The sequence below is a fragment of the Monodon monoceros genome, unplaced genomic scaffold (genome assembly GCF_005190385.1).
Source record: "Monodon monoceros isolate NGI ecotype Baffin Bay Population unplaced genomic scaffold, NGI_Narwhal_1 Super_Scaffold_2, whole genome shotgun sequence".
NCBI lineage: Eukaryota > Metazoa > Chordata > Mammalia > Artiodactyla > Monodontidae > Monodon > Monodon monoceros.
The window spans coordinates 103932816-103955652 of record NW_021703776.1 but is presented as its reverse complement, the minus strand read 5'-3'; the positions used below and the strand labels follow the sequence as shown (position 1 = coordinate 103955652).

The 22837-nt window shown below is 51.4% G+C and overlaps 1 protein-coding gene across 4 annotated transcripts in view; it reads right to left on the bottom strand.

Annotated features, from left to right (window-relative positions):
* The window catches only part of DNAJB6 (DnaJ heat shock protein family (Hsp40) member B6), a 55595-nt gene that overhangs the window by 7069 nt on the left and 25689 nt on the right, over window positions 1-22837 (bottom strand). For all 4 annotated transcript variants that reach the window (XR_003795182.1, XR_003795183.1, XM_029233289.1 and 1 more), the window contains exons 6-8: window positions 15993-16124; window positions 14432-14573; window positions 13886-13956 (exon numbers count right to left, since the gene is read on the bottom strand). Coding sequence is in view for 2 of the 4 variants with exons in the window: in XM_029233289.1 (XP_029089122.1) it covers window positions 13886-13956; window positions 14432-14573; window positions 15993-16124 (345 nt within the window). In the remaining 2 variants the exon portion in view is untranslated. The remainder of the gene's footprint in view (window positions 1-13885; window positions 13957-14431; window positions 14574-15992; window positions 16125-22837) is intronic.

Below are 22837 nucleotides of genomic sequence, written 5' to 3'. Positions count from 1 at the left end.
CGCACCCGAGCTCACAGCACCCCCGCTCAGCACACCCCGCTCACCGCACCCCCGCTCACCGCATCCGAGCTCACCACACCCACGCTCACCGCACTCCCTCTCACCACACCAGCTCGCCCCACCCCCAGTCACCCACGCCAGCCCCCCCACCCCGCGCTCACAGCGCCCCCGCTCCACAGAGAATACCTCCTGAGACACCGCAAAGAAGTATGGTGACCCCGGGCGTGCATTTTAAGGCTCTCCTCGCCCTGCAGGGCCTCTGACATTCCCAGCACTGCTCTTCGGCAGGGTGCCCAGGGCTCACCGTCTTTCCCAACAGCACACCCCCTCCCTCCAAGAGACGTGCGCGAGCCGCTTGTGCGGCAAGCGCTCGGAGAGCACCTGGCGGTCGGCGCGCGTGGCCTTGACCACCGTCACACCAGATGCCACCCCTAGCAGTCCCCTGGGGACCTATGGCCACCGTCACGGCGGCTTCTCAGAGTCAAACGGACCGCTGGGCTGAGGAAGCAGGCCCTGGGCGCGGCCGTCACACCTGCTCGCCGTCCCTCGAGCAGGGGCGCCCCTGTGCCCGCCGAGGGGGGTCATCAAGCACCGACTGGACGCAGGCTTCACTCGAGAGCAGAACGCTCCCAGAGCACGCCTGTCTGAAGGAGGAAAGTGTGCGAGCGAGGGTGCCAGGGCAGGGCCAGGGCTGGGGGCACTCAGGGCCATTCCACCCCCCGGGGGCTCTGCGGGGTCCAGACACCGGTATGACTCCCAAATCCACGAAGCCCTCCCAGGGGAGGGGGCCCCACGGAGCCACGGCTAATAGAACACCACCACGGCGACTTGATCTCAGAATCCGCGCTGGACGCGGCAGGTGGGGCAGCGTGGGCAGCCCCAGCATGGCCACAGGGTCTTGCAGGCTCGCGGCCCCTGCGTCAGGGTCAGGGAGCTCGGCACCCAGCAGCCCAGCCACAGGCTCGGCTTGTCTCCACCTGGGGAGGCCTCCAGGGTGAGCAGCCGGCCCCTCCCCGGCTCCAGGCGCAACCACACAACCACGCCCGGTGGCTTTGATGAGACCTTAAGGATGACACGTTGCCCACAGTACACGTGTAGCCTGAGCATCCCAGGTGCTGGACAACACACACAGGCGTGTTCACTCTGAGTGGCTGCGTGACTGCGACGGGCCTAGACGTGGTAGGGGTGGGCATCCCAGGAGGTAAGGGCACCCCGGGGGCCGGCCCGCCGCTATGTTACTCACCTCAGGTCAGTTCAAACCCACTGGGTCCCTGTCGGCCACTCAGAAGAGGTGGTGCTCCCCCTGCCCCATTCCGCCCAGGGAAGTCCCACCTGCAGGACCGCACGGCCGTGGGCACAGACGACACTTACCTGCCAGGCGGGCGCGGGAGGCCCGGTGAACGGACAGCGCCGGCTGTGTCCCGCGCACGGCACGGCCACCTGCCCTGCTCCCTGACGGTCTTCAGCGGCGCCAGCGCACAGGCCGGGTGGCTCCCGTAGGACCCGCATCCGCCCAGCGTGCCCCCTCAGCCGTGCTGTCACCCCGGGGCCCCGGCTGCACACACCAGCCCGTCCCCAGGCCCCCGCCACCCCAGCTCTCAGGGCCGCTGGGCACGCTCCGTGTCTGCCGTCTGGTCAGAGGACGAAACGGTCACTAAGACGTTCCTCCTGGCGTTCCGGAACAACTCCCAGCACACAGCACAGTATACACTCCAGGCCTTGAGGGTCTGGTGACCTCCCCGAAGACCGGGACCCGCTGTGGGTGAAGGTGGGGACACTCTTGGGTCCTGGGGACCCCCTCCCCCGGCAGCCGCCCCGGGCAAATACTGGCGCCCTCCCACTTCTGGCCTCGCCTCTGTGAAGCCCCCTCCCGAGGGCCCAGCCGCACCGTCTCTGGACCAGGGATTGTCCAGGGGTGGATGCAGGGGCCACAGCTGAGAGCCGGACTCTCGGGCTTGGACTCCGAGGCGAGCCCTTCAGAAGCTGCGATGGACACACAGCTGGGCGCCTCACTGTCGCACGAGCCGGCCCTGGTGGACACCGTCACCTACACCGTCACCTCTGTGCCCCAGGCCCGCCCTCCAACATCATGAGCCCCAGAGGCCCTGGGTCTGGAGCAGGGTGGTCAAGCCACAGACCCCACGAGGTCCCCATAAAGCTCCTCCATTTCTCAAGTACCGGGAAAAGGATTTGGGGAAAAGAAAGAAAGGTGGATGTTGAGAAGCTTATGTGAGTGTCTCCGCTGGACACTCTCTGGAAGGAATCCCTCGACGTGTTCATTCAAGCGCTCATTTTGAACCCCCTGCACTACACGCAGAATACCAGCAGGCACTGACAGACTGACAGAAGGGGCGGCCACCACACCCACAAGCGCAACCAGCTGCGGGCGACACGGGACCCCCGGTCTGAGAAGACGGCCCGCTGCTGCTGCCGCTCTGAGTAAGAGCCATCAGCACAGCCAACTCCTGCCACGTCACGTGTTCACGACGGTGCCTGCCCTGCAGGGACCTGGCCTCACTGCACACAGCGGGGGTGAGCGGACCCGTGCGGCTCGCTGTGTCCCACGGCTCCTGAGCAGGAGAGACGAGAAGCCGAGGGGCACGGGAGGCTTGGCAGACGTGCAGCGTGCGAAGGAGAGCGGGCAGCCCCGGAGGGCAGGGAAGGAGGCCGTCCTGCCCCGACCCAGCGCCGTTTTCCCCGGGCCCAGCTGACGTCTCAGAACCGACACAGGCCTCTATCGCGTCTCCCCGCGCCGCAGCCCGGCTCGCCCCAGGAGCTGCCCTAGCTGCTCCAGGACGCGGATGGCAGAGGTCTGGGAACGGCCCCCAGCGACTGTCGTGTGCACCCCGAAGCCGGGCCCCGGAGACGCCCCCCGGGCCTGTTCAAGGGCAGGTCTGTCCAGGGCAGAGGTGGCTCTGCCTTCAGGGCAGACGGGGCCAGGGACGCCAGTGCCTGGCCCAGCACCTGGGTGGAGGGGGAGCCCCTCCCCCGGAGGGCAGGCGTCTCAAGGGGACGTGAGAGGCCCCGGGAAAAGCAGCGCCGGAGCTCCAGAGGCAGACGCTGACGCCTGGGCGAGGGCTCCACAGAGGCCTTGCTGGCGGCCTCTCCCGCATCCGCTCTGATGGCTCCAGTGCATCCCAGTCTGTTCCAGGGCTTCCCCGTCGTGCCGCCTGGGGCTCCTCGTTCTCACAGCGTCCCTCACGCCCCGAGTCCTCCCACAAGACCCGCCCCAGCTCCAAGGGCTTCGTCTGGGGACGCCCAGGGGGCTGGACCACGTGACCCGTGACAAGGGACTACCAGGCCTCTCCCTGAAGGCAGAGCAGAGCCCGGGATCTCCCTCCCCTGCAGGTGTGGGCGTGGGGAGGACTGAGCCGACCTGTGCCACGCTCTGCCCTCAGACCCCCTTCCTCCCCAGCCCCCAGCAAGGCACCCTCGGCTATGGGACATAACCGCTGAAGCAGGAGAGACACCTCGGACCTGGAGGGTGTGGCAGGGAGGCCGGGCCTCGGGCGATGGGGTCCTGGACACGGAGATCCGTCCTCTGAGGCCCAGCCGCCCTGGCTAAGCATGTGCGGCCCTGATTTCAGACGGCAGGAGGGAGGGACTCACGCCACTGGCCCAGCTCCATTCCAGGTTCAGAGGATGGGCTGTGAGTCCAGCTGCGTGAGGAGACACCGCCGCCCCTAAGCCCCGTCGCCAAAACAATTCCTGAGCCTGTGGTTCCCGAAGCGGAGAGGAAGGTTCCCAGATGGTGTCCAGCATGGTGGACGCTGCCCGGGAGGCCCACAGAGGCTCTCCTCAGCGAGACACTCTTCCCTAAAGACAGGATCCCTCTGACACCCAGACGACAGCCCAGGTGCCTCCACCACCCGCCCAAGAAAACGCCTGCAGCCAATGCTCCTCCACTTTAAAGAAGGAGTCTTGGGCTCTGCGATGCTCAGCTGCTAAACTCAGCATTGGCCGGCACCCACTTTCAGGGAGGGACGGGGGGGGGGGTCTTAGCACTCACAGGACCCCTCATGCCTCTAGACGCCCCCCCCAAGGCCCCATGTGGATGGTGGAGTGGGCGTCCCAGGGTTGGCTCTTCTCTGAACAAAAACCCTCTCCAAAAAAAGGGCGCTGCCCACCCAGGGTCATGGGACGCAAAATGCCGCCACACAGCAGACGCTTTGAGTCCGTCAGAGGAGGTGACAGCGACGTCCAGCACCCGCTAAGGACAGGAGGACGCGCCCCCTCATGAGAAGAGAAGGCCCCCACGCAGGCCACCCACACCCGCCGTCAAAGATCCACGTGGGGCCTCTTGGTACAACCTAAACTTCCAAGAGTTGACACCAAGAAGAGATGACCGCCACTCCCATCCCATCCCCCCACTCCCAACATCACGCTTTCTGAAAGCCAACCACATTTTGGGCTTCTTTCTACAGCCTCTTCCAAAATTTCCATACGTTTCTGTTAACTGCTGAAAGATTCCTCTTCTACGGAAAATTCACTAATTGTTTCAGCAATTTACTATATAAAGGCGAAACACATGACTTGAAGAAAAATAAGTAAGTCACATCCACTCTTACAACCCAAACAGAATTTACTGTTTTGGCATAATTTCTGCTAACTTTTTCCTCTGCAGAAATTAGCTATTAACGCACATGAATTTAACTAAAGTTTACGTGGGATACAATTCAAGCATCCTTTTCATTTGGGAAACAGAAAACATCCTGCCTTGTAGCACCAAGTTAGATAAAATTTCAAAACAAAGCACAACCCGCCCGTGCCCCTGTGGCAAAGCTCCCTGAAGTCACCGAGGAACTATGCAGGGGTGTTCCAGCCGCCGTCCCTCGGGCACAACCACCAACCCACGTGCTCCGCTTCTTTCCCCAAATGGAGTCCCAGTGCGCAGCAGGAATCTGGCTGATAACACGCAAATGAAAGCAAACTTCCTTATATAAAAACAGAACCACTTGTTTCCAAATACGTACAATCCAACAGGCCTCGGTTGTGGCTGCTGTTTTCTTTGAGAGGTCGGGGCAGGGGTTAATCCCGTACTTCTTCCTATCATGCATACCACTGACACAAATGTAGATGACTCAGACATCCAAAAATGCATCACTGGCCCAAGAGAGGATTCAAATATTTAGGGCCTGATAAGTGCCTGACACACGTGATGCTGCCTCGCTCTCAGGGACTCAGTGCTGGACACACGCAAACAGAAAACCATGACACGACGAGGCGGAGGACGCGGAGACAAAAGCAGGGGCAGAGACGAGGAAGAGCAGGCGCCGCTCTCAGGGTGGGGAAGAAAGCAAGGCACAGAGGCGCGCGGGGAAGCCTCGGGAGGCGGCACAGGCCACGATGTGACTCGGGTGCGGCAGGGCAGGCGTCAAGGATGGGACAGGACGCAGGAAGAGCGGGCACACGGCCAAGTCGCCAGCACCTCGCAGGCGATTCTAAGCAGGGAGCGACTTAATTCTCACTGCCAGACTGCGGACAGGCGACACGGTGGCAACGCGTCAGACAGACCATCAGATGGACCGAGAAAGCGGTCACGCGAAGCGGGACCCAGTCAGGAGGGGCCCAGGCTCTGGCAGGAGGTGGGCGGTGGTGCTGGCTGCGGCTGTGCGGACACGGGAGGATCACGGACCGAGGGTAAAGGTCAAGGAGACAACAGCAGGAACTCTCCTGTCCGAGCCCCTCTGAACTTAAGTCCTGCACAGAATCCACACCAAGGGTCAAAAGCTCCCGTTAGGGGCTGGTGGGGTTGGCCTCCCCCCCAGCACCATGGCTTCGAGCGTCCTTCATGGTAACGTCACAGAGGGTGGAGCCCCTTAACCTGCTCTGAGGCATCCGCCAGCCCCGCATGCGCCCGCCTCCCCCATGGGTGGGCTTCACTCGTTTGTCTGTGGAGACAGCTACGGGGCAGGCAGTTCAGCAACCTGCTCCTCGGATGGGGGGGAGTTCCTGAGGCATCACAGCACCCCAGGATGGAGGGCGTGGCCGGCCGGGCTCAGGCGGATGGGGCCCCACACTCACCCGGAAAGTAGGGGTGTCAAAGCTCTGGCCAACAGCGCCTGGAGCTCGGATCTCACCACCACACACCCCCGGGGGTTGTACACTTCGAGAACAATCACAACATGGAAAGCCAGGGAGGCAGAAGCAGAGCCAGCCTCTGCCCCCCGGCCTCCCGACCCCGGCACATCACTCCGCCCAGGAGCCGCCGAGCCCCCGGGACAAGGGGAAGCAGCAGAGGGAGAAGGAACCCAGCAGGCCACACTCGCAGAGCCCCAGGCCCACAGTCCTCCAGCAGAGACCACCGTCTCTGGGGCCACGTGCTCGCTTGGCTGAAAAAGGCCCCGAGAGCAGCAGGGTAAGGATCAGGACCTACGGAGAGGAGGCAGGGGCGAGGGCTGTGTGCTGTCGGGGGCACCCCTACCACCCGCTCCGTAAAGGACAAAGTAATGCTCTGATGCCCTGAGCACCCGCGGGACACAGGCCGGCCCTGAGGCGCGAGCCACCAGGCTTTCCTGCTCAGTCCTCACTCAGGCTGCAGGGACTGCACCGTGCGGCTGAAGCACGACTTCCATCAAGATGACCGAAGGAGCTTCCCTGGTGGCTCAGTGGTCAGGAATCCGCCTGCCGATGCAGGGGACACGGGTTCGAGCCCTGGTCCGGGAAGATCCCGCATGCCGCAGAGCAACTAAGCCCGTGTGCCACAACTACCGAAGCCCAGCGCCTAGGGCCCGCGCTCGGCAGCGAGAGAAGCTGCCGCAGTGAGGAGCCCGTGCACCGCAACGGAGACCCAACGCAGCCCAAAATAAAAAAATGACCGAAGGCTGTCGTAATAAACAATAACTGAAATAAATCATCAGAAAGAATAAACATTCTAATTTTGGTAGGGTCTTATATTCACAAAATCTTATTTTCCTAAAGACACAGTTTAATCCACATAAAAATCTCGAGTGCTTCTAGCTTCTTTTCGATACTGACATCTGTTAAAGACTTACTAAAAAACCACATTACGTAGACTAAGCGGCCATGTGCCACGAACTCGCAGCTGTTTCATCAAAGCACTCCACCAGCAGACACCACATGACAAAGTGCAACCCGGGCCGAAAAGAAGACCCAAAGGACAAGAGAACACAAGTCCTGAACAGTTGCGTGTTGAATGAGATTTAGTAGGTATTAACACTGGCAAGAAATCTGGGAGAAAGTTGGGTGTTTTTAACACGTACAAACGTCCCAAGTAAATTAAAGAAGCAAAAAGACATACAAGTGAAAGTACATAAAAAAATTATGAAAATTTTTGGGCTTCCCTGGTGGCGCAGTGGTTGAGAGTCCGCCTGCCGATGCAGGGGACACGGGTTCGTGCTCCAGTCCGGAAAGATGCCACGTGCCGCGGAGCGGCTGGGCCCGTGAGCCATGGACGCTGAGCTGCGCGTCCGGAGCCTGTGCTCCTCAACGGGAGAGGCCACAACAGTGAGAGGCCCAAGTACCACAAAAAAATTTTTTTAAATTTTAAAATGAAAATTTTTTAGTTGTGGAACATGTAGGACATTAAACAAAAGGCCACCCCAAAAAGCCACACAGTATGTCAAATGAACACATGACAACTGAAAAGGAAAATCACTTTAACAGAGCAAGCAAAGGACTCATAAAACAATGATGTAACAGGGGCCTGTGAAATCAGGGAACAACTGCAGAAAAACAGGGATACCCGCCAACAACCAAGAGGCTCCACCTCATACAGTAACCAGAAATTTGAATTTTAACAATTGTTATCAGACAGTATTGACAAGTACGTTGGTAGGCACATACTCTTTGTGGAAAGCAATTTATGGCTACCAGCTTTAAATGCCCACATTTCTCCACCCGACTATTCAACTTCTTCTAGGCACCCGATTCAACAGAACTCCTCCTCCAAGGACACGCACGCACACCAACACCTCAACAGTCACGGGAACAAAGGAGCGCCGACGCTCCCCAGGCTGCACGAGACTCTCAGGCCAGAGGTGCGACGGGCGCCAACAGCCCCAGGCACAGACCTCGGGCTGGACGGCTGCCCCAGCCAGGCGCACGGGACCACAGCCGTTCCAGGAGCAGCTGGAACCCAGACCCTGCCCAGCAGGGCGGCCAGCAGCCAGTTCCGGGCCTCCACAGGACCCTTCCGCCACGCTCCTCCAACACGCAAGCACAGGCCGACTGCGCACAGTCCCCTCGGGCGGCCCGCGGCACGGGGAAGCGCAGGCGTCACGCGCGGAGACCGCCTCGCCTGCCCGCCCGGTCCTGGAGCCCGTGCTACCAGAGGCCTGGCGTCACCTCCAGCGCGCCGGTGTGTCAGGTGTGAGCCCTCGGCCTCGCCTTGGGGCCGACAGCAGCAAGCGCAGCCCAGCTGGGTGCAGGCTCCGGGCACCTCCTCACTGCCGCTGACTGAGGGGCGGCAGAGGGGAAAATGTTCCCCCAAAGTGGAAAGACGGCAGCAGGAAAGGGTAACTCTTCCCTGGAAGCAAACGCAAACCAGAGTGAGAGGGAGGTGTAAAGCCCAGTGGACGAAGGGGCTCACCAGGAAGCTCGGGCGTCTGGCTGCCTCGCACTGGGAGGGGCACAGCCGCGCCCCGTGGGTGGTCCCCATCTTCCCCCTTGTGCAATCACAGGGGTGTATTTATCACCTCTTTGGTAAATGCAAGATTTTTTTAGGAGCTCCAGAAACATTTTTAATTAGGAAGAAATCCCACATCATCCCATCTTCAAGTATAAACGACTCAAAGAGGGGAAATCACTTGGCGGTATTTTTTTGGTACAACCAGAAAAGAGTGGTTTCTGAACAGGTGTCAGCTAACACTCCGAAGATGCTGGGGGTGGTCTTCACACGCTGTAGTACACGGCACATCACGCGGCAACTGGATATAACCCACTCATACAGTTCACGCGTCTTGAATACCTTAAATGACTCCTATTCCCCGCTGGCTTCTGCCTGATGCTGGCCGTCCCAGTCAGAGCTCAGCGCCCTCAGACACCTGTGCTGGTGGCCGTCCAACCAGGTTCCCTAGTGAGTCGGCTAACATATGTATGTATGTAGGTACAGTGTGTATGATAGCAAATTGTGCAACAGTGGAACTCGGGGTGTAAGAGCTTTGTCCACATTTGAAGATACTGGTACCTGACATCCTCTTAAGGAAATGCTACCTCCAGAACTTAAGCTGGAAAGTCACTGGAATTACTGTTTCAAGAAGAAAAATATCTACATGACTTTTTAGATTTTTGGAACATACATCAAGAACTGTGTGCAAACTGGAATGTCCTGCGTACTGATCCTCAAAACCAATAAATCTCGATTATTGAAAAAGAATTAGGGGAACAAGCCTAGTATTAGTCTCTTAAGACCGTGGTCACACTGTGCACGCCCACTGCACCCACCTGGGGTGGAGGGATGGCCACCAGAACGTTGGGACGGCCCCTGGAAGGACCGAAGTCTGACCACTACTTCCAGGAAGGCCTCAAAGAGGCCACCTCCCCCTCCCGGCTTCACCGCCTGCAGTACTCTCAGGCACGTCCACACCCTGCCCGCGGGCTCGCACTGCCGTCCAGCTGAGTGGAGCTCCGCAAGGGCAGGGAACTCCCCGCATCACACACTAAGGAAATGTGGTCTTCTCTACGAGACGACGGGAGAAAGGATGCAACGCTGCTTCTGCTACAGCATGCCCAGCTCTGGGTCCTACAGCCCTGGGACATGCTCCAGGTAAGAAAGTCCTGTTCTCGTGATGTCCTACCGATGCCTTGAATGCCTCTGGGGGACCAGGACAGGACGAGGGAAGGGGTGGGGAGAACAGCACGATGCTGCTGTGCTCTGTGTTCCTTTCAAGAAGCAAATCAATCCTACTGGGATAGAAAAGGACAAGTAATAAGCTGCTATACTTACTAGACTGTGAAACTTACCACCACCACGGACTATTCAGTGGTCCAAAGAACAAAGAAATGTCAAAAACCAAGGAGTGTCATAAACCAAGATGCACCCCCCAGTGCTCCCAAACCAGACCTGGTGGTTACTCGGCACACTCGGACTGGGAGATACGGTGCTCCCAGGCTCACAGGGCAGCATTCCAGGGGCACAGTGGAAATGAGTGCCATGGGATGATTTATACAACAGATACTTAGGGAATGCTTCCAGCACCACGGGCTAGGGAGAAGTAGCAAGAAAATGGGCAAATCCTGCCCTCGTGGGGTCTGTATTCCTATGGAGGTTGGACTGCAGAAGAGGAGTCTTTGTTCCCTGAATGCTGGGGCCAGAGGGAAAAGGAGAAATAGTCATGGCTCTCCACAAACTGCAGAACTCACCCAGGTCCAAAACCTCAGTTAATGCCTTTGTATGTAGTTTGGTAAGAACAACTTACAGAGTGCACGAAGCAAGGAGCAAAGATTCACCTAAGCAAAGAGCAAGCACCGGGTCTTCTGACGCCCAATTCCACTTCTAATAAACAAGACTCTCTCCAAAGTCCCAGCCAGGTCTAGTCTTTGGAAATCCATGATCACCATGATTTCTAGATTTCTGATTGACAGAGAAACAGATGTTGTAACCTTCCCTCCTCTGACCTTTTCTAGTAGCAAGATGAAATAACTAATTTAGTCACCAAAAAAAAGAAAGAAAAAAAGTTGTCTTATCCCATTTTAACCACTAGTCATACTCAGTACTAAATCTCCATCTAATTAACCCAATTCATTAGAATAGAATTGCAAGGAATAGCAGATTCAAAGGTGCTGAGACAAGTCACCCCTGTGACCAACTCTAAAAGCAGAAGCCTTAGACTGACTTTAAGGACGCAAGAAACGGTGACTGAGGAAGAATCTAATTATTTAAGCAAATGTTTCTAGACTTGCAGCATTAAACCACCCACTCTGAAAGTACCAATCACCTCGAAAATAACTCAAAAGGAGGCAGAATCTCGTACCTCATTAAAAAAAAAAAAAAAAAAAAGCCACTGGGTCATACAGTTCAACCTCCACTTGACCACACCATATCAAGTGCTCAAACTCACTCCACAATTCTGTGCTTGAAAGCCTCCTGAAATAGTAATAATTATCCCATTACTAAACTTGCTGATGGCTAACCACTGAGAAGCAATAGCAGAGACAATTAAATGAATTACAAATTACTGTTGGATTCTCTAAAAATAAAAATATTTTCATGTGATTATGTAGTGCTGAAAGGAGAAACCAGAGCAGTCCCTGAAGAGGCTGAGGACAGCTAGTGGGTAATCAAGCAGGAACGGTGAGGCTTTAGTAGACAATAAACAAAGTGAAAACTGACCGGAAAGATGCTGCCCACAAATAATGTCCCTGGAGCTTCCCCACATCTGTACTGAAGACTCCAGCAGGCCAGATACACAGGTTACAAGAGTAACTTCAGGTAAGTCTAAAGCTATCTCTGCAAACTTCTACAATGTGCCCTTTGTGGACCCTCAAGAGGAAGAAAGATGAGCTACCGGGGCAGGTGTGACCAGTGGTATCATCTGTATCACAAAGAAGCAGTAACTGGGCTGCTAAAAGCAAACCTGGAACCTTTGGAACCTGAACCGAAAAGGCAGGAATGAGGCAACTGGCCATCACTGAACTACATCAAAGCAACGGAGGTGCAAACCGCAGAGAACGAGAAAACAAAGCGTAAGTGAGAAAAGCACAGCACACTGCTGCCCCCTCAAGACTGTGCTCCGGGGAGCTGAACAGAAGACCTCCACCCTGAGCGACTGTTACGATAACCCCCCGAGCATGGAGGAGACGAGCGCACACATGATGTGACAGCCCCGCGGCAGGCTCTCCCAGACGGTGGGCACCGGCAGTTTGCGGGGAGCTCAGTCTCCGCTGCAAAGGCATTCAGGGCTACAGGAAGATTTTTGGTTTTTTAATCGGAAAGCACAGGGACTAACAAGCGACCAGACCTGTAACGTGAATTAAATGCTCTTGTCCCGAGTCGCTCCTTACGTGGTGACACCGTTCACAGCTGTTTCACAGCACACTGGACCCAAGGCTGCGGAAACGAACCTGACTGCTTCCAAATACTCAGCAAACGAGACCCGATAGCAACAAGTTCTCTTTCCTATTTAATTAACATTCCTATCACCAGACGTGCAGAATAACGGCAATTTTCAAAGTGGGAATGGTGAACGTGTGACTGTGACGCTCCCCTCAAAACATGTCCCCAGAAGAGGTTCATCTTCCACCTGAGCCCTCAAGTGGAGCGACTTGCTCACAGCCGGGGCTGCACTAAACCCGACCATCCCAGGACACTCAGACGTGTAAAGCCAAGGTTCCAATAAAACGCTTCCTGGGACACCAACAACTGTGGGCTGGATGAGACTTCTCTTCATTTACCTGGTGTCCTGAGGGGGCCATCGAGCCTGTTCTACCGAATGGTTCGTTCCGCCCACCAATGAGAAATATAATCTCCAAGTCAGGGAACTGGCAGCCGTTCCTGTGAGCTTCTCACTTAGTAACAGAGAAACCACCTATCCTGACAGCAACAACGAAAGCAGACTTTCTGGTACTAGGGTTTTAGTTTGTGAAAAGGAGATTCTACAATGTGGTTTCCCAGCGTGTGGTGTGCCTACACCTTCTCCACAGGCTCCGTGAGCTAAGACGGCGGGGCACACGGAAGCCCCTTTCCTTGTCTTCCCGGGTCCAGCTGTCTTCCAATACTTACATTCAAGGTTGCAATGTCTTTTTTAACACCTTCTTCTAGCAGTTTCCCACTGCTTAGTCCCAAAACAAACTCGAGTGGGGTAGTATAAATACAATCAAACTCTCATTTAATATTCCTCTGGCTGGAATTCCAGTTATCAATGGTTATCGTGACAGATTATACTGATTGAAAAACAAAAGAAATACCTTTACATTTGCCCACAACTGTATCGTTCCATGACTTTACTATGCATATTATCTTTAAATGAGCTGGCATCAAACATAACCTAGAAAACTACAACATATTCTGAAGAACGGAAAACTGGACAGCCGTTTCCTCCCTCACCAAAGAAATGTTCAATAAATTGCTAATCATTATTCAACTCTGATAGGAAAATTTTCATACGCACTCCAAATACACCAAAGAACACACGTAACTGAAGTCCAGCATCGGCCTTAGTGACCGGACACAGCAGGAATGAAAGGACTCTGGGAGCCCAGGCACAAAGTCACACACACACACGCAGGAGGCCTCGCCCCACTCAGGAAAGAATGCACCAAACACATTTGCATTTATTTTCTTTTTTTTTTTTTTAAGCAAATGACAAAGACCCAGTTTACCAGCTTCACTTTTTAAACCTAAGCTTAACACGTTACATATTTAAACAATTGTCAAAACTTACTAAGTTGCCAGCATTCATGCACAACTAGAAAACATCCTCAATTTATATTAAACCAGAAATGTATTACCATTAATTCATTAATATCTTTCACTACTAACTACTGAAAAAACTTGAAATTACTTTGTGGAAGATGCGCCCTGGCGACGTTAACTTCACAGCAGCTGACACTACTTGGCTCATGTTTCAAACACAATGGAAAAGCAGGTCCGTGCTGGTGTTAGTGTACGGAAGAGTCACGGCCACCTTGGATTACGTTTAATAAAAAAGCAAAGTGCATACAGAGATTTACAACAATTTTAAAGACAAAAAAAAATGGTCCTATCATGTGGTCCCAACAATAAACTCAAAAGTCTATGACAAGTAGGGCTCCGATGAGCTGTGTATAAATACTTTAGATTAAGTACAGTTACACTGAGAGTCGAGTTCATGTGAAATCTTCAAAAAAATGTTCCTGCCAATCCTCCCATGGCGCGCGCCAGAGGGGACGCTCTGCTGCGCACGTGCGGCGAGCTACTTGTTATCCAAGCGCAGCTGCTCCTTACCATTTATCGTCAAGGACTTCAGCTGGCCGTCTTCTTCGACTTCCACTCTCTCTTGACCATTCTCGACAATCCTGGCGGGGGCCGGAATAAGAGGCATTTTACGATCTTGTTATCAAATATGTAAACACGTATGTGAATATAAATGCGTATTTTTACAGGACTTGCCACAGATATACGTGCAATTACTCATTTTGTGGCTGAAGCCAACCTGCTGAGGACAGACGTTTCTTAAAATCTGACACTGAACACGGGCACAGGCACTAGCAGTCAGAACGGTCCCGGTTTCACTATGAATGGTTCCATTTTACCATCCAACACACTGTTACCCATGAACATGGCTCTAAGTAAGGGTGATGTCTAATATGTAACACTGAGCAAAAATTCAGAAGGAAAAGCTCTAAATCGGAGATTAAGATTCTCATGGTACCAGACAGACTTAACATACAACCCGTATGTCACACACTGGAGGGTGTGCAAAGAAAATGTGGCACCAATGAAACACCACACCTACTTATTAGAAATATGAGCTAGAGAAGATCACTGTACCTCTTTGTAGTGATTTTTCTGCCATTAACCACTTTAGTAGAAGTTGATATAGATTTGTAGTTGCCCATCCCACTGCCACCAAATGCCGTGGAAGAGAATGAAGTGAGGCCCCCATGACCTAGTGAACCAAAGGAAGTGAATCCTGTAGGAAAACAGGAAAGAAAGATTAGAGACTAGTATGTCCATTGTTGATTTAATGCACACATTTCCATCAGAGCCACAGGGCAGGAGGAACCCCCCCCCCCTTTCCAAAGGGCTCTGCTGGGCTTCCCTGCACTTCACCCTACTGAAGGGGAGCAACTTGGAGCCATGCATCTCACAGGAATGGGGCGAAGTTCCCGCTACAGATGGGCAAAGCCAACTTGCTTCTGACTTGCCCCTTGTAATTGTGACCACAGGGAATAAAAATCTGAATTATTAAAAAGCTGAAACAATTTTAGAAAGAATACCACCAAGAATTATCTGGAAAAGCACGGGTCTGCAGTTCACGGACTAATTCTCAATTACATGGTGATCGACTACGGACACTGACTTCCACAGCCACACCAAAGCAAGCCAACTTCGATGCTGAGACTGCTTGCTTGTTCAAAGAACTTACCTACGTGTCCCACTCCAAAAGGCCCACATCACAGCACACATTGCACACTCCCTAACAACTCTTCCTGAGGCTCCTTAAAGGTACGGACTGCGTCCCACACACATTTCTTAAATGAAGTACTGTTGTGATATTTTTAACCAGCTCTATTTTACTCTCCCTCACACTTGAGCACACTACATGGCATCTAACGAAAGGATCTGCTGGATAGAAGTGCACCGACACGTGCCCTGCGTAATCAAGTCCAGCCGGCATTTGAGGAGAAGAGCCCTCGCAGGTGCATCGTGTGGGGTGGCCTGTACGAGGAGCACAGCCAGTTCTCACCACAGAGCGTTTAAACAAAAATGAGCACCAGAAACACAGCAGCTCCTCTGTTAAGAGGAACTGGGTGAGCTTCAAAGAAAAGCTAAGATTACAATTCTTCAGGTGAAACACAGGGTTGCATCAGGCCGTGTGCACATGACTGCAGCTGGCGGACGGCCTCTACACCAACAGCTAAGCTCTGTGCGGCAGCGCGAACACAAGTGACCACGCCTCACCTGGGGACTCAGCATGGCTCTGGTCACACAGAGACCTCATTAAAGCCCCACCTCCTGACCCCATCAACCTGGACTCTCCTAAGATACTGGAATTTTTTTTAACTGCTGAGGTTAGATAAAAAAGGATTTCGTGAGATTGTCTAAGCGGGTTATTTCACAGTTATTTATCTCAAAACACCTTACTCCTTTTAACCAGAAACTTCATTAAATGCTGGCCACCTTTAACAGTTAAGATCAGAAGTAGGTTTTCAAATACAACATTCTTGGGAAGATTAGGAAAAAAATGTAGGTTACTAAGCACAGCCTTGTACACATAAAAAATACTGGCAAATCTGCTAAGCTGTTCTACCAAAAGGCATTATACACATACTGCAAAGTGCCCGAACTAGAAGAGCACCGCACTGATGTCTGATCACACGTTTAGTACCTGTATCAAAAGAAGAAAATCCCCCTCCAAAAGAGGGAAATCCACTGAAGGTGGAGAAAAACGACCCCGTGCCTCGGTTCCGGCTTCCGCGGGGGCCCCTTCGATTCCCAAAGAAGTCCTCAAACGGGTCTTCTAAAAACAAACAAAAGTGCTTTGTGAAATCTTGATTCAATTTTGCTTTTTCACAGGAGAGCTTCAATAAGGGTTAATGCCTTATGATACACTGTTCCATTAGGAACAAAAAACTTACCAAGAAATTACAACAATGTAGCGTATCTACAGAGCAGCCAGAAGTCCATCTAACCAGCAGTTTTACTTACTTGTTTAATGCAACTAAAGCTAGAATACATCAGGGATTTACAACAAACAAACAAAAAAACACAACACTATAAATATAAAACTCAAGGTCATCAATCTGCACTACAGACTTGGACAGAGAGCTGTTTTAACATAGCTTTTTACTGAAAGTTCTGGTAGACACTGTCCCAGCTGACGCCATTTAAAAGGTTAGGATTTCACACCTAAGCAGTCGTACTGCATGGAGTCTGGGTTGCCTTCTCCAAAGTCATTCAGGAATAAAAACAAAAATGGATTTTTCTAACGTATTTACTTATAACGCAAGAGAACGCTGTAGCAAAGTGAGGCAAAATTTAACAGCCGGTGATTCTGAGCCAAGTGCTAAGGAATCCCTTTTTTCCTGTAAGCCTGACATCTCAAAAAAAATTTAGGAAGGATAAGCTGAAGTCAAATCTGAATACATGTTAATTGGCAGACACTACATTATACTTTAATAGAAAATTACTTAACGTGAATAGGCATCATATTACTACTGGAGATACCAAAATGCTCCTGAAAATAAAAATAAGATTAGCCTTGACAGTTCAGGGGCTTTTTTTGGTTGTTATTATCAATCAGTGAGCACCTACTGAAAACATGAATTATACAAGCTTTTAAAAAAATTCACTGAGGTTCTATGAAATTAATCAGCGCTATACTTTTTTTTCGAAGAAACGGGAATTCTTTAAGAAATGAAAACAAGGACTCCTGATGGATGAGTAAGCTAGAAATGCACGTTGGGGAAAGAGAAAAGCAACCCATGACACACAAACTACAGAATCAGCACGGCATATTTTTAAGACAAGGCAAGAGTGACCAAAGCAGGAAGTTAATGCATCTGAGTAGTGAAATGAAAGAAATAAAAGTAAACAGAAAAATAAACACACAGTGAGCACAAAACCAAGTAGAAATTGAGATTCATGGCGCACTCGTGTTTACAGACAAATGTGACCTGAGCAGCGTGCCACACCCCCAGGGTAACTGGCAGTGACCTGAAAGGATGTGCGAGAGGTTACGTGCGCTGTTGCTCACAGGCCCTGAGGAATGACCAAGGGCCAGGCAAGGCCAAGGCAGCTTAAACAATACTCAGAATGGGGGCGAGGAAAGGGGTGGCAGAACGACATGGCCGCACGCGCCTAGAGCCCGTGCTCTGCAACAAGAGCAGCCCCTGCTCGCCGCAGCTACAGAAAGCCTGTGCTCAGCAACGAAGACCCAAAAATAAATAAAAATTTTTTTAAAAGCAAAAAAAAAAAAAAAACCTATAAGGCCTCTCTTAAATAAGAGAGCTATGCAAAGTACACGAAAACAGGCCTGAAGAAGCAAACATTTAGAAAACCTGGTCACTGGTGGCCTGTTGAGAGACCAGAAAGAAGGAATGCTAGAGGGAGAAGGAGTGAACATGTGCACAGAGACCAGGTCCACCGCCCCAAAGGGGGCCCGAGCCCCACGCACCACTGGGCAAGGGCCTCTGCTGTGAACAAGAAAGCTCCAGGGCCTGCTGGTCTTGCGCTTAATTCCCACGTTCCACAGTAAACGCCACTGTTTTCAAACACAACTTTAAGAAATTCATTTACCAGCTACCTTGTGAACAGGGCTTACAGTCCCATTATTACCATATCTAGAAGTGTAAGTAGGAAAATGGACCATAAACTTTATCTAGAGCTGGAGACATTCTGTAAATTTCTTCAGAGACTTCATCCTGTTCAAATAAAATACAAGCGTTCTATTTACTAAGTCACCTTTTACCTTATTATCATGGCCTACACACCTGCAGTGACACATTCTCTATAGATCCGAGCTACAAGGTGGCAGATAATTAACATTCTTATGTTACAACCACCCACGTTAAGACACACAAACGTAATATAACAAGTACAGTTTAAACTCACAGTGCAGTAATTTTCTCTTTCAAGCAGTAGCCGTTAAGAAGAATCTACAGGACCAGCTTTAGATTTTCACTATCCACATATGAGTTCCTAAACGATGTGCTGTTCTGCACATGCTCTAAAGTTTTAGTTTACACTGAATCACGTTGTTTGTGTCCTTCTGCAATGTTCCTTTTATTACTGCCATAACAATTAGTTATGTTACAATTTAAGGTTCATACAGCAACTAAATCTTTAAAGGTTGTTCACAAGGCTGTGGAGACCAACTTAAACCAGTGTCCATGTGATACCACCACTGAACAAACGGTTGTAATTTGTTCACGTGAAGCTAAATTAAGCCTTTCATAATTATAAAATCACCTTCAGAAGCTGCTTCAAAAGCTGGCTGAGTAGTGTGCTGTAAGAAGGCCAGCTGGCTTTTCAATTACATCTTCTTGTACTTTTGTATCCTTTTATTTTTAAAATCTTTTATCTTGCATATTTTTCTATTATACAGCCTAAATATGACTTTCTACAATTCAAGTAGTCACCGTATTTTAACGTGTAATTTCAGATATTACAGTTAACCCTAAAAATGAAAAGTCTCATTTGTAACAGTCATGGTGACACCAAAAAACACATTAAAAAAAATGTCATGATCATAGTGATGTGTTGTTAACAGGTGCCGCTGTGAGATCAGGCAAGTCCTTACGGAGAGCTTCCCGTCACTGGCTGCTGCTGGTTGGGGAGTATATGGACAATGAGCTTTTACGATCTTCAGCCCCCAAGCTAAATACAATCCAGCAATTCAATTCTACTTCAGGGAAATCAACTCATCAAACATGGAAATAACTTACTATACTAAAGGAGTCCAAAGCATTTATAGTGAAAACTGAAACTTACCTAATTTTCCAAAAGAGTAAATGAATGGAGAGCACGTTAAATGCAAGTATTTGAATGGTCACCAAGTTTACGCTTTAGAAAAAGGCAGAAGAGAACATATATATATATACACATCCCAACTATAGTATCTGAAAAATGTTGACAGTGGACTTTCAATTGGTGGTAAGACAAAGGTTGATTCCCCCTCCCTCCTTTTTATCTCATTTATGTTTTCCAATTTCTTACGTTGAGTCTGTGTTATATTATTATTTTTGAGGTTAAAAGGGGCAAATACTGCATTTACTCTAAGTTTTAATGAGACATGTCAACATAACCAAATATTCTACCAAGTACTTCTTTACTTTCACTCCCCCAGGGATACAGAACCACACCGCCAGCCGAGGTGCCTGGTGGGCAAAGGCAACATGGACCAGGCGGAAGAAGGAGGTAGTTACAAACAGCAGCTGCGCCCACAGGCCCTGTCACAGAAACAAGGGGTGCAGCTGCCGAGTGTACTTCCTCCTCATTGCTTTATGAATACTTTGTGCATACATGGTATTCATAAACACTAAGCACAGCTTTATCTTCTTGCCTCTTTTACCCCCTTATCACATCACATCACATCAAATGCAGGCTTTGCATCACAGTGTTTCAGCTATGGGACAACAAGGAGAAAGGTAAGTTCAAGGACCTTACCTCCTATGTGGGAGAAAGGTTAGCGCATTCTCGATTACATGCAGGACAGCCATCGCGTTAGGCACGATTATGATCTTGCTATTGTCTCTATTTGGAGATTAAGCATGGTTTAAGGAGATAACGAGTGTGGGTGCCGAGCTGGGAGGGAGTGGACAGCTTCTGTGTGTCAACTTGAAGGGGCCACAGCACCCAGCTATTGGGTGCATCTCCGAGGGTGTTCTCAGGTGAGATGACCGTTCACATCAGTAGGCTGAGTAGAGCAGACTGGCCTCCCCAATGTGGGCAGGCCCCGTCCCATCAGCTAAAGGGCTGAATAGACCAAAAGGCCAACCCTCCCCGCTCTCCCCCGCCAAACACGAGAGAATTCTCCTGCCTGATGGCTTCTGAACCGGAACACTGATGGCACTTCTAGCCTGATGGAGTCAAACTGGGACATCAGCTCTGCAGATTTTGAAAGTGTCCATCTTCATAATCAAATGAGCCAATTCCTTATACTAAATTTCTTCAGAGAGAGATATAGAGATACACACCCTGTTGGATCTGTCTCTCTGGACAACCTAAATACATTTCTAAAAGACTTCCTAAATTCTGTATCCTTGGTCATTTTAGAAGGGTCTTTAGCCAGGTCTTTACCCCGTAACAATGCTGTGCTGTGAGATACAAATATTACAGGAAACAGGCACATGCCTATCCTATGATTTAACTCTTTCTTTCCAGTGTCTCAGGCATCCTGGATCAAACACACCTCTACAACTTGGTAAGATCCTGCTCTTCTCTCAGAAGTATTGAATGCAATCCGTGAAGATGATATATGCAAAACACTAAACTGATCAACACCCTAAGTAACGATGTCAAACTTACGACAAAAAGTACACTGCACTGAATGCTGTGAAAAAATTAAGCGCAAAACGGGACAAATGTTTACACGCATACACACACAGAGGAAGACTTAAGGAAAAAACTAAGTGCAAAGACGTTTAGAGACACACATTTTCTTAAATTTTACCAAAATTCAGTATCTGACAGAACAGTAACCACACCACAATCGTTGGCCGAAACCAACTCAAGCCAAATACTGAAATCCACACCAAACGCCAACAGACGCAAAGCCAAGTGCCATGATTACGAGCGCTCTTCCCTCTGTCCCAAAGGAAACATTTCAGTGAACACAAAACCCAAGCGAGGGAGAGGCCTGCGTTGGTGACTTAGGGCAGCAGCCGGTCCCTCCCTTATGGCCGCACACCATCAAGTTCCCAGGCACACACAAAAAACTGCACAAAAAAGGATAACACCATAAACTCGAAAAAGCATCCTGGGCATTTCAAACAAAGGAAAATCACACTGTACTACAGTTTCAAAGCTCAACTACAGCAACCCTTAGGAAACGGGAAACACTTGAAATTCAAAGGCCGAGGGGAGCAGACAGATCTCAACGTGATAATCTCCCAGCTAATCCCAACACCACAAACAAAAACCAAAACACTCCTTTCACGACAACTCCAAGTTTTAAAATGTTTTTTTCTCACATATTCAGAAGTAGAAAACAACGTATTTGAAAAGAATCTGAAACAGAAACGGGAACAAATCGGAAACACAGCCACAGTGTGATGCGAGATTGGAACCCTGGGGAGGATGGCTTTGGGACACGTCTCCGTGGCTGAACCAGCATCGGGGCGGTGCCTGGCTCTGAACAGTAAGCAGGTAATAAATACATGCCAAGTGAACAGCATACTTTCAATTCTGCATGCAACTATTGTGTTACAAAATGCAATTTCTAGTTTCATCACAGGTCTCGTAGGAGCACTGTATTTTCTAATGATTACAAAAATCTGTCCAAGCCAAGGATCCCAAATACACACACTGGACCCAAACCATCCTATTTCAGACGCCAGCAGAGGTCTGGGGCTCCCTGAGACTCTCTGTCCCTCACAGAAGGAGTCTGTGAGGGTCAGTGTGTGGCCCGTCTCGCCAGGGTCCCTTCTCTCTCTTGGTGCCACGCGCCCCCTCACAAACCACTAGGGAGCCACCCGCCCAGCACTCTGCCCTCGCCCTGCACCTGAGGCCGGGGGAGCACAACTCCAGGAGGAAGAGAAGGTGAGCAAGCCCTACACGGACTCGGGGAGCTCTGCCCTGGGTGGCACCGGGAGCTCCATTAAACCCTCAAAATTAACTCGTGGCAGGTGCTGGCTTCCCCGGGGGAGATGATCCAAACCTCAGGGCTGCTGCTCTTGTGGCCCAGAAAACCACCGAGCACGACCTTTTCAGGAAACCCTTTCCCCTCCCGCTGGGGATGGGCTGGGGGCTGGCTCAGAGGAACACGAGGCCCGCCGGCACGGCACGCCGGCACGGCACCCACCCTCGCCCAACTATCTTCGAACGCCTGCTGCCCGTTCCGACAGAAGACTTCCCAAACACGGACAGAGCCACCCTCCTGTCCTCCTGGCCACAGCACCCCTCCCCCAGCGTGGGGGACCAGGGGCTTCGTAGTCGTTTTAAGTCTCGCGCAAAGTGTTTTTCTTCTAACTCCTTTAGCAGGAAACTCCACACGCTGCTGGTGTGGACCTGAAGCCTTACTCCTTGCCGCCTTTTCAATTCCACGCGTGCAGGTCTGTGCAGGTGGAGCCTGGGTGCACGGGACGGGGGCACGCTGGCCACCGGGTCTCAGGCCCACCCGGGGGGTCACCACCCGGGCCCTGCCTCTGCCAAGGGCCTCTCCCACCGCCGCAGCTGCGCTCTCCCACGTCCAGCTCCTCTCGGCGCGCCTGACTTCAAAGGCTTCCCCTCTCAAAATGTGCTGTTCCTAAACCGCAGGACAAGTCTTCACACGTTATACCGTCAACGGCGCCCCCATCGATGGGGCCTTCCTAACCCACAGGCCAGTGACTGTGACCTCATGTGGGAAGTAGGGCTTCTGCAGACGATCCAGTTACAAGCTCTCTCGGGTGGCCCTGATCCCATGTCACTAGTGTCCCTATAAAAAGGGACATTTGGGCACGCAGAGGGAACACGATGTGAAGACACAGAAAGGACCATCTGAGGCCACCAGAAGCTGGAAGAGGCCTGGGG